The 15717-nt window shown below is 43.3% G+C and overlaps 1 protein-coding gene across 1 annotated transcript; it reads left to right on the top strand.

Moving 5' to 3' along the window:
- The first annotated feature begins 8256 nt into the window (after positions 1-8256).
- LOC143894862 (uncharacterized) lies at positions 8257-13101 on the top strand. Its single transcript, XM_077401508.1, has 7 exons — positions 8257-8433; positions 8564-8702; positions 8787-9578; positions 9780-9995; positions 10083-10374; positions 10575-10689; positions 12736-13101. Exons 1-7 carry the CDS (start codon positions 8257-8259, stop codon positions 13099-13101), a joined length of 2097 nt encoding a protein of 698 aa, XP_077257634.1.
- The last annotated feature ends 2616 nt before the right edge of the window (positions 13102-15717 follow it).

Here is a 15717-nt window from a genome sequence, read left to right as displayed (position 1 = left end):
TTTCATGGGACCGGAAGCTTACGACACGCTGTGCGATAAGGTTGCCCCAGCGCCCCTGAAGATCGCCGAGAATTTCCGCTTCCATATCAACGAAGACAACATGAGGGTGAAAGCGTTCGAGATTTTCTAACGGGATTACAAAAATTAGCGATCCACTGTAAATTCGGGGAATATTTAAAAACTGCTTTACGAAATTAATTCGTTTTCGGTCTGTCTAGCGAGAAAATACAGAATAGACTACTAGAATCAAAAGATCTGAATTTGGATCGCGCTTTTGAGATCGTTGTGGCGATGGAGCTTTCTGCTAGAGACGCAGCGGAACTGCATCACAGCGGGGTTGTACACGCGCTAAACGTAAGAACAAAAAACAAACAATATACGAAAATGCCGCAAAATGCGAACAAACAAAACTCCACGGCCGAGCGATCCCAAAAACACTCGGGGAAATTGCTATCGGTGCGGGAGTTCTAGTCATTACGCTCACAATTGTGATAAAAAAGATGAAATTTGTTCTTTTTGCAGTATTAGGGGTCATATTCGAAAAGTTTGCAACAAAGCAAAACGAGCCGCTCAAACAAATCAACTCACGAAGGAATCGGATGTGGATGAGATCGTGGCGTTGGACGAGTTCGCGGAACTCGGAGAGGTCGCAGAGACTTTTCAAGCGGAACACACACAACATTGAGCAAAATTTTTCACTACGCTATGCGTAAATCGCTCAGAAATTAAATTCGAGGTCGACAGCGGCGCGACGGTTACAGTCATGAGTCAAGAAGATTACGCAAAGTGGTTCCCAAGTTCTACCGTGCTGCCGACGTCGTTGAAATTAGTATCGTATTGCAAAATTCAAAATCGATTTTAAAAGTTCGCGGATTCGCTCTGGTTAAGGTCGTATATTAGAATCGCGACATTGAACTCAATATTTACGTGATCGAAAACGAGCGAGCGCCCTTCTTAGGTAGAAAATGAATCCGACAGTTGCACCTAGATATTTGGGAGGAGGAAAAAGAACAGATAAATCACTTCGATACCGAGGGAGTAGTTAAAAGTTCAGTCGCGGACTTCCCAGCCGCGTTCGGAAAAGGCATCGGTAAATCGAGGGGATAGCTGCAAGATTATATTTGAAAGAAGATGCGAGGCCCGTGTTCAGAAAAGCCAGGTAAGTACCTGGCGCGCTACCTTTCGCGCTGAAACCAAAGATCGAAGAAACTTTGCGAAATTTAGAAGCACAGGGAGTCTTGACAAAAGTAGACACCTCAGAATGGGCCACGCCCATCGTACCGGTTCAAAAAAAAAAATGGGGATTTGAGAATCTGCGGGGACTTTAAAATAACAGTTAACCTGAACCTACACATTGACGAGCACCCCCTACCAACAATCGACGAACTGTTTGCGTCCACGGCAGGAGGAAAAAATTTCTCGAAATCCATCCCGACGACCGCCACCTACTAACCTTGAACACACATCGGGGACTGTATCGGTATCGAAGCAACCGACTCATGTTTGGCGTCGCATCCGCCCCCGCGATTTGGCAACGCGAAATAAAAAAAATATGGGGGGATTTCCGGGGTTACAGTGTTGCTAGATGACATTCGAGTCACAGGGGAAACCGACGAAATACACCTGAAAAACCTTAGAGAAGTAGTGTCAAGACTCGCGAAACACCATCTGCACATAAATGTAGAGAAGTCGCAATTTTTCATGGACGAAATCGAGTACTGCGGGTATAGAATCGACAAAACCGGCATCCACAAAACCATCGCAAAAATTGACGCGGTACAAAACGCCCCACGACCGACAGACAAAACTCAGGTACGATCGTTTATCGGACTAGTGAATTACTACGGGCGGTTTTTTAGAAATCTAAGTACGCTGCTGTACCCGTTACATCAGCCGCTACACGACGATACGGAGTTCGTGTGGACAGACGAATGCAAGAAAGCTTTCCGTGCAATAAAAGAGAGAATACAATCGACCGACTGTTTGGTACATTTTGACCCGCAATTACCGATCATATTAGCGACGGACGCATCCCAGTACGGAGTGGGGGCAGTACTGTCACACATCTACGATGACAAGACAAGAACGCCCCATACAATTCGCGTCACAGACACTCTCCAAAACACAGCGTAAATATTCGCAAATCGACAAAGAGGCGTAAGTACGCGATCATTTTCGGAGTACGAAAATTTTACCAGTACCTGTACGGACGACATTTTACCTTGTACACTGATCATAAACCTCTGGTAAAATTTTCAACCCAAATAAGGAATTGCCGATCCTCACCACAACACGCATGGAACACTACGCGATATATTTACAAGCGTTTACGTACGACATTAAATACAAAGATTCGAAATCTAATGCAAACGCGGATGCAATATCGCGTTTACCGATCGCCTCGGAGAAATTCGCGGTTTGCGACAAACCCGACGTTCTGGAAATTGCTCAAATAGAGACCCTACCGATTACCGTGTCAAAATTAGCTAGCAAAACTGTTAGAAAAGTTGTATTTAGCGTCTCTCCGCGATTAACTATCAAAAGTTTATTTATCGCATTCCGGGTATATAAAATAGAACCGTGAACTATGTTCGTAATTGTCTTTTGTTTGTAACATCTCATCTGTCTGTCTTTAACGTCCTGTGTGTGTAAAACGTTTATTTGAAATAAACTGATGGTTCTTTGTATTTTCTAGCTAAACTGTGTGGACGCTTTGTGCATATTTCATCAGGTTATGGGCCCAGGACGCGAAACCGAAAATACGAATATTTAAAAAGCAGTAAAACCGGTTAATTTATCGATTGTGTTTGCCGATTTGTGTTTGAATATGACGGAGAATATTTCAAACGATCGTAGCGGTTTTACCAAGCATGGATTTCGCTTGCTGAATTCGACGAATTATGATCATTGGCGACAAAAGTTGTTCTTTCTTTTCTGTAAGGAAGATCTGTGGGAAGTCACTGAAAAGGCAATGCCCATAGAGGAAACTCCAAATTGTCAACCTATGTCGACCATCGGTTTAGGAATCGAGGATGCTCAACTTAAGCACGTCGTAGGACTTCGTACTGCACACGAAATGTGGACTGTCTTCGAAAAGATATATTCGACCGTTAACGTAAGTTCTCGACATCATCTTCATAGAAAATTTACACAATCAAAGTGAACATCCGGAACCATGGCCGAGTACATAGATCAGATGCAAAATCTAGTTTTTCGAATTCAACGCGCCGGGGGAGAAGTACGAGATGAAGAGTTCGTCTGTCACATTATTGGAGCAATGCCGGATTCCTGAGAAACTTTTATTTCAGGTTTAGAATCAAGTCCACCTGAAATTTTGACACCTGATTACGTAATTCAGAAGCTTAAGTCCGAGTATGAGCGACGTCAGGATCGAAAAAAAGCTTCAAGTACAGATATATTGGAAGTAGCTGCTGTGGCCAAGTCTAATCAAGGGGCAATCAGTAAGTCAAATAATCAAAAAACATATAATAATAATAATAATAATGTTACGCCCGTGCTGGACACTGAGTAGAGAAGACGGGGAAAGCTGTGAAGCGCGCTCCTTGACAACGGGAGTTTGTTTATGGATTTATTGATTTTCTGTCTGGCGGATTTTTGGAATCCGCACGCGTTCTGTTTTACGAGCTTAGAATAAACGCATTTCTTAAGTTCTTTTGAGTTCTCTTTCCTTTTGCGAGTTTCGCAAAATACGTGCGCAAGTGTGGAGTGCGCGATAGTGTTACGGCGGCAAGCTTACTCGACAAGCGTAACATTTTGGGGGCTCGTCCGGGATACGAGGCAACGAACGCAGTATCCCGAACAGGATGATGACCACGCACACCCCGCCGAGGACCCGTTCGCAGGCCGCGGCGTCGGCAACAACGGAAGCGGGCGCAATCCATCCGCAGGATGCGGGGGCGACGGAGGCATAGGCGGGTGCTTTCGAAGCTGTCTACTTGGAGCTTCAAAAGCTGCACCAGGAGCGGCGGCTGGAGCAGCAGGAGCAACAGCTTTTCCGCAGCGAGTTGGAGGCTCGCCTGAAGGAACGCGATGCTGCGGTGGCACGTCTTCAGGAGCAACTCGCCGTACATCAGCTAAGTCCCTCCAATAATGTTTTTCGCGGCGAAATTTCGAGTGAAGCGACGCGTGAGATAGGCGCGGGTGGGGGCGCGTGTGCGGGGCGCGCCGCGTGTGGAGGTTTGACTGAGACGGCGCTCGGTTATAAATTAAAGCCCGACACGTTCGACGGGACTGTTCCTCTGCGCGAATATTTAGCACAGTTCAATTTAATTGCGCAAGCGAATAGCTGGGTGGAATCTCCACTGATTCGGAAAAAATTAAATCCGTTCAAGAGTGGCCTATTTCTCAAAATAAGAAGCAAGTGCGAAGCTTCTTGGGACTCTGCTCTTATTATAGGAAATTTGTGAAGGAATTTTCTCTTATTGCTAAGCCATTATTTTTTTTAACTGAGAATCTTAGAAAATTTGTGTGGGATAGGCGTTGTCAGGAAGCTTTTGAGAAGCTTAAACAAAACTTAATTTCTCCTCCTATTTTAGCTTTCCCAATAGAAAAAGGGGAATTTATTCTTGATACTGACGCTTCAAATCACGGCTTGGGCGCGGTACTTTCTCAGATTCAGGATGGTAGGGAGAGGGTCTTAGCTTATTATAGTCGGGTTTTGAGCAAGTCTGAAAGAAACTATTGCGTAACTCGTCGAGAGCTGTTAGCTTTGGTGGAGGCTTTGAAGACCTTCCATCACTATTTATATGGACGTGAATTCTCGGTTAGAACGAATCATATTTCGTTACGCTGGTTGATGTCTTTTGAAAATCTAGAAGGGCAGTTAGCACGTTGGATGGAACGCCTACAACAATTTAATTTCGTAGTCAAGCACCGAGCAGGAAAGGTGCAAGCAAACGCTGACGCGTTGTCTAGGCGTCCATGTGCGGAAGAAAACTGCAGATATTGTGATAAAGTGGAGATGAGGGAAGAAAGTATTGTAAGGGGACATGTTAGAAAAATAATCTTCAAAGAAATTGAATCTGCGGACTGGAAAAGAATGCAATTGGAGAACCCTTCAATTGTAGAAATTCGTGGAAAAGAGAAGAATAGGCGATCTCTTTGTCAAGAAATAGCTCAAAGAGATTCGACTGCTAAGGACTATTGGCTCCAATGGGATTCCCTGATGATTAAAGACGGGATTTTGTGTAAGAAATGGGAGTCTCCAAATTTATGTTCCGTTGTTTTTCAAACTATAGTTCCTCGAGGAATGATTTCGCGAATTTTAGAAGAAGCTCATGATTCTTTCACAGGTGGCCATTTTGGTGTCAATAAGACCTTAGAAAAGATCCGGAAACATTTTTATTGTGCTTTCTGTAAGCAGGATGTCGAACATTGGTGTAGGACTTGTAAAGTTTGCGTTTTAAAGAGAGGGCCATCTGATAAAGGAAAGTCTTCTATGCAAATTTATAATGTCAGGGCGCCTTTTGAAAAAATTTAAATAGATGTTCTTGGTCCCCTTCCAACTTCTTCTTCGGGAAATAAATATCTGTTGGTGGTTACGGACTGTTTCACAAAATGGGTGGAAGCTTTTCCGCTTGGAAATATTAGGGCTAAAACGATTGCGGAAGTTTTCTTGAGTCAAGTGGTTTCCAGATACGGCATTCCTTCGGAATTACATGCTGACTAAAGAAGAAATTTTGAATCTCGATTATTCTTGGAACTAACTCAGTTATTGGGAATTAAAAAAAATAAGAACTACTCGATTTCACCATCAATCCAATGGTCAGGTGGAACGTCAACATCAGTCGTTGTTGAATTATCTGGCAAAGTTTGTTGCTGAAAATCAACGAGATTGGGATCGTTGGATTCCATTAGGGTTGTTGGCGTATAGGTCTTCTAAACATGAAACTACTGGTTTCACTCCTTCTGAATTGCATTTAGGTCGGGAGTTAAGATTACCCTTGGATCTACTTCGCGGACATCCTCCTGGTTCTGAGACTATTCATTCGGAAAGAGAATATTTCCGTCACTTGAAAAGAAAAATGAATCTTATTCATAACATTGTACGTCAACGTATAGAAATTAAGTTTCAAAAAGCCAAAGCGCTTTATGATCGGAAGAATAGACAATTATGCTATGAGCCTGGGCAAAAAGTTTGGTTATTTAATCCTCGAAGAAAAATAGGAATAACTCCTAAGTTACAAAGTAATTGGGAAGGTCCTTTTGAAGTCGTTAAAAGAATAAATGATGTAGTTTATTGCATTCGTAGGTCTAAACGGCATAAGAACAAAGTTGTTCATTTAGACAGATTAGCTACTTTTTATGAGAGGTAATTCCTTTCGAATTATAATTTTCATCCGGAGCGCGGAGCCCGAAAAATTTCAATTAATTTAATTAGTTTTTAGGTTTTTTTTTTTTAAGAAAAAGATATTTTTTTTGTTGTTACTTTCAGTTACTTCTCCGGGAAGATGGTGCCGAACAACATCAGGCGAAGATATTAGCTGAAAGAAGACCGCCTTGCCCACGGTTTTTGATCGTGGTTTTTCCGTGGGATTTAGGGCAAATGCCAAGGCGGGGACTGAGGAGTCTTGCAAGACGCAGGGTCCACGAAAGCTTCCCCCTCTAGTCCGAAGACTCTCAAAAGGACAGCGCTGGTAGCAGAAAGAAAGCCGACGTTGAAGAGGTTCACACGTGGAAAGAAGCCTTTTTTGATTGAGGGAAGAAACGAAGCTCGTTAACTCGCAGCTTAGCTCGAGGTAGAGCAGGAAGCGTTTCAAGTTCCCGGAAATCTAACAGAAAGAAACTGCTTGTAACTTTCCTCTAGTTGTCGGGACGACAACTTAAGAAGAGGGGGACAATGTTACGCCCGTGCTGGACACTGAGTAGAGAAGTCGGGGAAAGCTGTGAAGCGCGCTCCTTGACAACGGGAGTTTGTTTATGGATTTATTGATTTTCTGTCTGGCGGATTTTTAGAATCCGCACGCGTTTTGTTTTACGAGCTTGGAATAAACGCATTTCTTAAGTTCTTTTGAGTTCTCTTTCCTTTTGCGAGTTTCGCAAAATACGTGCGTGAGTGTGGAGTGCGCGATAGTGTTACGGCGGCGAGCTTACTCGACGAGCGTAACAATAATCGTAACCAGGAGACGCGTACTTGTTATAATTGTAGTAAACGAGGACATTAAGCAGCAAAATGTCGAGCCCCGAAGAAAGACAAGGACAAAGACAAGGCGGATTCAGCTTTTCATGCAGTAGTTCACAACGAGAAATCACTTCGAACTCACCCTAAGAATCTCAAGATTGACTCAGTTGCATGGTGTTTGGATTCAGGAGCGACGAAACATATGACAAATGATCGTAACTTCTTTTCTTTTTTCCAGAAGTTAAAAGGTACTATGTCTAATGCTGACGGACATTGTGCGAAGATTGCCGGAATTGGTTCTGGTATTATCAGTCATCGTTTAAAATCTGGAGAAATTAAACGACTACAGCTAAATGACGTACTTTATGTACATACTTTGGTGGAGAATCTTTTATCGGTTTCGCGAGCATTGAAGAGCAATTTGGCAGTTCATTTCGAAGATGAAGTTGCTATTGTGGCTACTAAGAGAGATGACGGACCACCTTAAGTAATTATTCAAGCCAATCTGGATGAAAATCTCTTCAAGTTTCGAGCTTTATCCAAACAAGAGATTGCACGTGTTACGAAGATTTCCTGTTCGTTACATCGATAGCATCGTCGTTTCGGTCATCGAGATCCTGCTGCAATTCGGAAGTTAATTCGCAGAAAACTTGTCACTGGTTTGGAATTTCGAGCAGACGATAATCTCAATGGAATCTGTAAGTGTTGTATTCAAGGAAAGTTAATTACTAAATTATTTCCAAACAGTCAAAGCACTACAGAAAAACAGCTTGAATTAATACATAGTGACCTCTGTAATCCTTTTCCGGTGACATCTGCAGGAGGTAATCGATATATTTTGACGTTCATTGATGACTATTCACGCTATACAGTAGTTAGACTTTTAAAACAAAAGAATGAAGTGTCACTAGAGCTGTTAAGGATTATGTCAATTGCATGAAGACATATTTTGAACGTGAAATTAAAGTCATTCGCACACAGATAATGGACGTGAATATGTCAACAGAAAACTTCGAGATTTTCTGAGAGAACGTGGCATTAAACATCAATTCACCGTTGCTTATACTCCACAGCAAAATGGTGTTGCGGAATGCAAGAACCGAAGTTTGGTGGAAATGGCTCGTTGTATGCTGATCGACGCAAAGATGGCTAAGAGATTCTGGAGCAAAGCTGTTTTGTGGGCTACTTATCTTCAGAATAGATTGCCAACAGCATGCGTTGATAAAACTCCCTTTAAACTTTTTAAAGGAAAGAAGCCTGATGTCAGTCACCTTCGAGTCTTCGGAGCCAAGGTATTTTAGTCCTGTGCCATGAAAACATCGTCAAAAATTGGATAACAAGACTGTGGAAAGAATCTTGGTCGGATATGGAGACGATGTAAAAGGATATCGAATTTTAAACCCAAAGACTAATAAAATATAGTATAGTCATACTGTTAGAATTGTTGAGGATTCTACTGAGCAGGAAAAATCGATCGAAGAACCAGAGGGAGATTGGCATCCTGGTATGAACAACAAAGATTATAATCACAAATCTCGAAGCAAGTCAAAAACAGAGGGAGGTGGTTGGCATCCTGATAAGGATAATGACGATGATGATGGACCATCGAAAACTACAATTCCTACTCAACCATAATTAAATTCAGGCGACGATGATGATGATGATAGCGATAAAGAATATAATAGTGTTGAATCTCATGTTCCTGAAGAAGATGATGAAGAAGACAATCATGAAGAAGATCCTGAAGAAGATAATCATGTTCCTGAAGAAAACATTCCTAATTATGTTCCTGAAGAAGATGTTTTTGTTCAAAATGTTCAAGATGTTCCTGAAGAAGACGTTTCTGTTCAAAATGTCCCTGTTATTGAGAAGAAGATTGAAAATGTTCCTGACAAGATTCAAGATGAGGCATCTTCTTCCTCTTCAACACAAGAATTGCGACGTTCTAAACGGACTACAGCTGGACAACCACCCAAACGATATGGATCAGCAAAATTGGTGTCAGCTGTTAATGCTGAGCCTAGTAATTGGAAAGAGGTTCAGCATTTACCACACTGCCAGAGGGAACTTTGGACAAAAGCTGCAGAACAAGAGATAAAGCTGCTCAACAAATATCAAGTTTGGGATCTTGTTGATCTTCCACCTAAGCGAAAAACCGTCTCGTGTCGATGGGTGTTCAAGACAAAACTCGATGCAGATGGCCGCCCTCATACTTACAAAGCTCGTTTAGTCGCACGAGGTTTCTCACAAAAGTTTGACGAGGATTATGACGAAACCTATGCATCTGTTGTCAGGTATGATACAGTTCAAGTTTTATTAGCTACCGCTGCCAGAAAGAAGATGTATATTCAACAACTCGATGTACAAAGTGCCTATCTCAACGGCGTTTTAGAAGAAGAAATCTTCATGGAACAACCACCAGGATTTATTCAAAAGGGTCAGGAAAATAAAGTGTGTAATCTTCGAAAAAGTTTATATGGTCTTAAACAATCCGCACTTGCTTGGAATCGTCGAGCAACAGATGTATTAACAAAGCTTAATTTTCAGCGTAGTACAGCGGATGCATGTTTATATACACGTGTAGAGAAAGATAAATGGATTACTTATATTCTTTTCTACGTTGATGATTTGTTAATAGCTGGAAAGACTGCTAACATTACTAGAGAAATAAGCAAGAAATTAAGCAGTCATTTCGAAATTCGTGATCTAGGCAAGGTATCATATTATCTTGGCATCAAGGTGGAACATAATAAGAATGGAGATATCTTATTAAGTCAAGAAGCCAAGATTGAACAATTACTTCAACTTTATCAATTGAATGAAGCAAAACCGGCTAGAACTCCGATGGAAACGGGTTTTTTAGCTGGAGATACTGAGAATAGTCCATTATTGTCGAACAATCATCAATATCGATAAGCAATTGGATCTCTTCTGTATTTAGCTACTATTTCACGACCTGATGTGGCTGCTGCTGTCGGTTTTCTAGCTAGAAGAGTAGAGACTCCAACTCAAATGGACTGGAATGCAGTCAAAAGAATAATTCGATATCTCGCCGGCACTAAGAATTACAAACTTCATCTATCTTCAACCAGTGATGATATGGATGCTGATTGGGCCGGTGATAAACAAGATCGAAAATCAACATCCGGATATATCTTTAAACTTGGATCAAGTGCTATTGCCTGGAGCAGTCATAAGCAAACCTCGGTATCGATGTCGTCAACCGAAGCAGAGTACGTGGCCGCTTCTCATGCAGTCAAGGAACTTCAATGGTTACGTTGTAACCGGACGGTACTACTGGAGGCACGAATCAACGCTACGTGTCCTTAGAAATCAACGGTCGCCACTCGGTTTGACCTTTGAACCACCGAGAAAGTAAGTATTAAACGATATCTCGAACAATCAATTAGACTAATTCTCTTCTTTTTTTCAGGTTCCTGCCACCGCTGGATCATCGCCGTCATCGATCAGGATCGTCGCTGCCACCGGAATCCAGGATCAACGAGGGACTTCGAGTGATCGACGCCAATAGATCAGGTCGTCAGAAGGTAAGTCCAATTTAATAAATTTTCGATATTTTTTATAAAAATGTCGTTTAATTTATTCAATTATATTGATTTCCAGTGTTGGTTGTTCACAAAGTTTCAAGTCACAAAAAATGTCGGACGCTCGTATACGTAGGCACACACGCCCCGTTTATCTACGACGCACGAAGCTAATTCGGTCTAAAAAGGCCGTTCGTCAGTGTAAAGACGACAATTAACGCGTTCCGCGGGCGTTCCCGGTTGTTACGAATGTTGGCGAGCCGTAATTATCGAACTCGTATGACGATTGCGGTGACTTAGCGCGACGACGCAGAGCGAAGCTTAATACGTGTTACACGCTCGAACATCCCCGAGAGACTGCCTCGAGTTGTTTGTCTCATTCGAGCTCCCCACCATCGGTATCGTATACCCCCACTCCGACGTATATCCCGCTTTCTCTCGCCGTTACCTGCGCGTTGGCCGCCGGTAATTTTCCACGCGGGTGTTTACGCCGATCGCGCCGGACCCCGTGGAAATTTTTACGCTTATTGCGCTCACGCGGTCGCTCCGTCCTGACAACAGGGTAGCTGTTTTCCACTTTTGAAAATTTCGCTCGGCCGTTGACGCCGACCCGTGCGCCAGGTCTATTACCCCCTCTACGATCTCCATCCGGGCGATTTCCCTGGAGAAGACGTCCGGGTGCAGAGCACCGGGCTCGCCGACGACGCCGACCCCTCTCGGCGCTTATTCCGGACCTGGTAACACGATTCCCGCGGTTTCTCCCCGCAGAAGATGTCCAGGTCGCGAAATGGCGGACGGTTTTCTAACTTCGTTCTCGGTCGTCAGATTTTGACGGCGACCGGATCTGAACGTTCGCGAGGACGTCCCCGTCAATCGGGAACGTCTTTTCCTCGTAGATGACGCACCTAGTGCGAGTTCCCGGACGGTCCGCGATTTTGTTACCCGGCCGACTGATCTCGACGGGATCCGGTTTCGTGGGCTCGGCGAAGTGCCCCTTGACGTCGGGAGTACTCAACTCCCGTAGCCGACGCACCTAATGCGAGTTCCCGGACGGTCCGCCATTTTGCTATCCGGCCGACGGATCTCGACGGGACCCGGCCTCTTGGGCTCGGCGAAGTGCCCCTAGACGTCGGGAGTATCCAACTCCCGTAGACGACGCACCTAGTGCAAGTTCCCGGACGGTCCGCCATTTTACTTCCGCGCGCCATTTCCGCCCTCTCGGCCCTCGGACACCCGCCGAGACTCCACCCTCGCTGCTCCGCGGTCGCGGTCCATCAGTTCGCTGCGCATGGCCATCCTCCCGTTCCGCGGACTATCTCGGCACGTACGCCGTACCCGCATCGCTCGCTGTGAACGGCCCCAGGAACCTGAAACGAAATAACGGGCGACTGCCCGAAGGCGAATTCCGCGTCTAAAACGCCATATCGTTCCCATACAGTCCGGCCCCTTCGCCTCCTCCTTCCTGGTCCCTGCCGGTGATGCGTGCGGCTGCAACGTCAGCTACTCATTGATGTGAACGTACTTCCTGAAGGTGCTACTCCAGTATTTGAGGATAATTAGGGATGTATAAAATTTAACGCTCAAACTAAACATATTGATGTTTGTTATCATCAGCTTCGACATCTTCGTGAGAAAGGTATAATTGACGTTCGTTATTGTCCTTCAGAACAGATGATGGCAGATATCCTAACAAAACCATTACCACAAGTCCAGTTCAACAAGCTTTCTACAGCAATCGGAATTAAGATTTAATTATTATTTATTAAAGTTAATGCGCGGATCGTCGAGAGGGAGTGTTAAAAAACTTGTATTTAGCGTCTCTCTCCGCGATTAACTATCAAATATATAAAATAGAACCGTGAACTATGTTCGTAATTGTCTTGTGTTTGTAACATCTCATCTATCTATCTTTAACGTCCTGTGTGTGTAAAACGTTTATTTGAAATAAACTGATGGTTCTTTGTATTTTCTAGCTAAACTGTGTGGACGCTTTGTGCATATTTCATCAGAAACCAGTAACGAATCGAGGCTTTATAAGCCCTGTTCCAGGCTCTTCAAGCAGGCAAAATAATACTGAAAGAACTTCGTTTCAACATTCCCCAAATCGAATTTTCCGTTCAACACTGGTGTTTACTTCGAGGGCAAAGGGTGGTGATACCGAAAACATTGCAAAACAAGGTCCTAAACGAGCTGCACACAGCGCACTTCGGAGTAAACAAAATGAAGAGATTCGCGAGAAGCTACTGCAGATGGGAAGGAATCGACCGCAATATAGAGAATGTAGCTCATAACTGTGGGGCGTGCAACGCGGAACGGCACGATCCTCCAAAGGTCAACACTCACCCGTGGGAGGAAGCGGAAACACCTTTCGATCTGAAGAAATTTTTATCACAAAGGATATGTCGACAAAAATGACGATTCGGACTTGTAGGGAAACATTCGCGCTTTTCGGGGTTCCGCGCGTTTTAGTCAGCGACAACGGTAGACAGTTCGTATCGCACGAATTCAAGCGTTTTCTGGATCAAAATGGGGTAAAGCACAGGTTGACTGCCCCATACCATCTCGCGACGAACGGCTTAGAGTACAAAAAGAATTCGGCAAACTACACTATAAGATACGGCTCGACGACGGTAGAACCTGGCGACGTCACATTGATCAGTTGCTAACGATCGGTGAGGGTGTGACCGGAACAACGATTGGTGTTGTAAATATTGAAATATAGCCACTTACTACTTGGGCTGAATTATACGGTCGCCACTGTATTTTAAGGCTCAAATACAGAAACCGTTCATTGTTGCTATGTCCCTTTCTTCCTTCCAGTTCGATGGCCGCCGTCTTCTACGCCGCGGACGTGTTCAAGGCCGTCAGCCACGCCCTGTTTTTGCGTCGCGTAATATACGGATTTACGGATAGGAAATCTTATCGGGATCGAGATATAATCACTCTCGTTTTAATATAAACAAATAACAATTTATTAATCACTTCTACAAACATCTCCTTGAACCGGGCTTAATCGTCCGTTCGCGGGTGTATTCTTCTAAACGTCGACTTACACGAATGGATCGTTATCCCGTATCGCGTATCGAGTCGTTACAAATCACACTAATTACGCTAGCGGTCAACGGGACAAGCCACGTCGGCTTCGAATTGTTGCGCGATCACCGTAACGTGTTACCGCTTCAAAGTTTCACGACGAACTGTCCAGGAGGAACGGGTCGAGTCTCCCCAATTTGAGGCAACGCATGCGCCGGAATGCCTATTGAGGCGCGAAGTCCTCCTATTGGTTAGTCGTACCTACGGGTGTAACGCGGTACGACTCCTTTGACACTTTGAGTGTAACCGCCGCGTAGAGTCGGTTTTCCTGCTCTCAACATCTACACCCTCGGGAGAAACTCTCCTCCTAAAGTGCAACGTCGCGAATGGCTATCGCCGTAACGTGATCCGATTCGCGTCGCTGCACCGCGACGATTCGCACGAGCGAATCAAGAGTCACTCGAACGGTATCGAGTGACTCGGAAAAAGTCACACGGACGAATCCTATAGAAGCCAGGTAAGTACTAACGGTCATTAGATCCGTCATTAATTATATTTTTCTTTTACAGGTACCCAGGTTCGGCAGGTTCATCGAAGGAATCGTCCCAACGAAATGCATCGGCGATGCTCAAGCTTGCACCTTTTGGTGTAAATACGGTAAGTATATAAAGTAAATATCGCGTCGACTTAATTCAATCGCGCGCACATAAGAATAATGATAATCAAACATAAAATCGACAGGGAATATCAAATTAATAATGAAATCATGCAAATAAAGTTAATTTGGCCCTAAGCTTGACAAAAGTGTAGAGAGAACACTAAAGTGTAGAAAAGTGTAATTTAAATATACACCAAAATAACATCAAGTGTAATAAGTAATAAATTTTTGCCTGGAATAACTCCATTTTGGCCGTTCTCTCTCTGGTTTGCTGAAATTAATAAGGTTATGCTAAAATATAAAGGTTTCACTCTAAAGTGTATTAAAGTGTATCAAAAGTGTACTAAAAGTGTAAAGCTCACGCTGGCTCGTTCCGCAGACCTATAACAAAGTCGTTTGTACGAAAAGTGTAGAAAAGTGTAAAAGGTGTAGCACCCTTTTATCGTAAGTGAGTTTGTCGGGTGTGTAAGTTCAAAAGTGTAAAAAATGTAACGTTTCGAGTGTAGGTGCTTCAATTCCCTTCGGGATTCTCCGGATTGTTTAAAATTAAGATGTAAAGTGTAAAAAGGATAAATAGTGTACATACTAAGTTCGGATCGGGGAAATTGAGTATCGTAGGTAAAAATATTATTATGGAAACTATCGCGTATGTTGTAAACTTCATTGTATACGTTTTATCTACTCTATGGCATGTAATAAAGTTCTGTAATTGATTTTTGTGAATAGACCAGTAACAATATGCAAATCAAAGATATGGCAAAAACTATGAATATAAATGCTAATACTATTATGCGAAACTTGTCCGGATCCATCTTGGATCGGTAAATCTTGTAATCGGGTAAGTCTGAAATGTCTTTCGTGAAAACTATCTTTATTGTTCAATATTCTGTGTTTTTATATGTATCGAGTGTAATTGTTGCGTGTGTACTTATGTCTCAAATATTGTAACGCATAGGCACTTTGCTTCGCCGCTATGCACATATGGATACTTAAAAGTAATTTCTAAAAGTGTTGCATTTTGCGTGCTAAAAACGCTAATAACTAACTCTAAAGTGTTATAGGGAATACATAATATTTGGAAAATATGCGATCTACGCTCAAATGTACTTAAAATAAAATGAAATCAAAATCACTGAAACCACACAACTAAAATATTAAATGGTATATATAAAAAAAAACAAAATCTTTCTAACGCGCATGCTATTACAGATCGGTGTAACTCTGCGAGCACTGCACGTCATCGGTGTCCATGGTCTGGCTCTCGTTCACGGGTTCGGTCTCCTGTTGCACCTTCTGCTCCTCGGTGGAGAAAATCTGCGACCCGGGCGATGCCGTCTCTC

Source organism: Temnothorax americanus, unplaced genomic scaffold, assembly GCF_048541705.1.
Source record: "Temnothorax americanus isolate GAGA-0224 unplaced genomic scaffold, ASM4854170v1 Scaffold145, whole genome shotgun sequence".
Lineage (NCBI taxonomy): Eukaryota > Metazoa > Arthropoda > Insecta > Hymenoptera > Formicidae > Temnothorax > Temnothorax americanus.
This window is presented reverse-complemented; position numbering and strand designations above follow the sequence as displayed.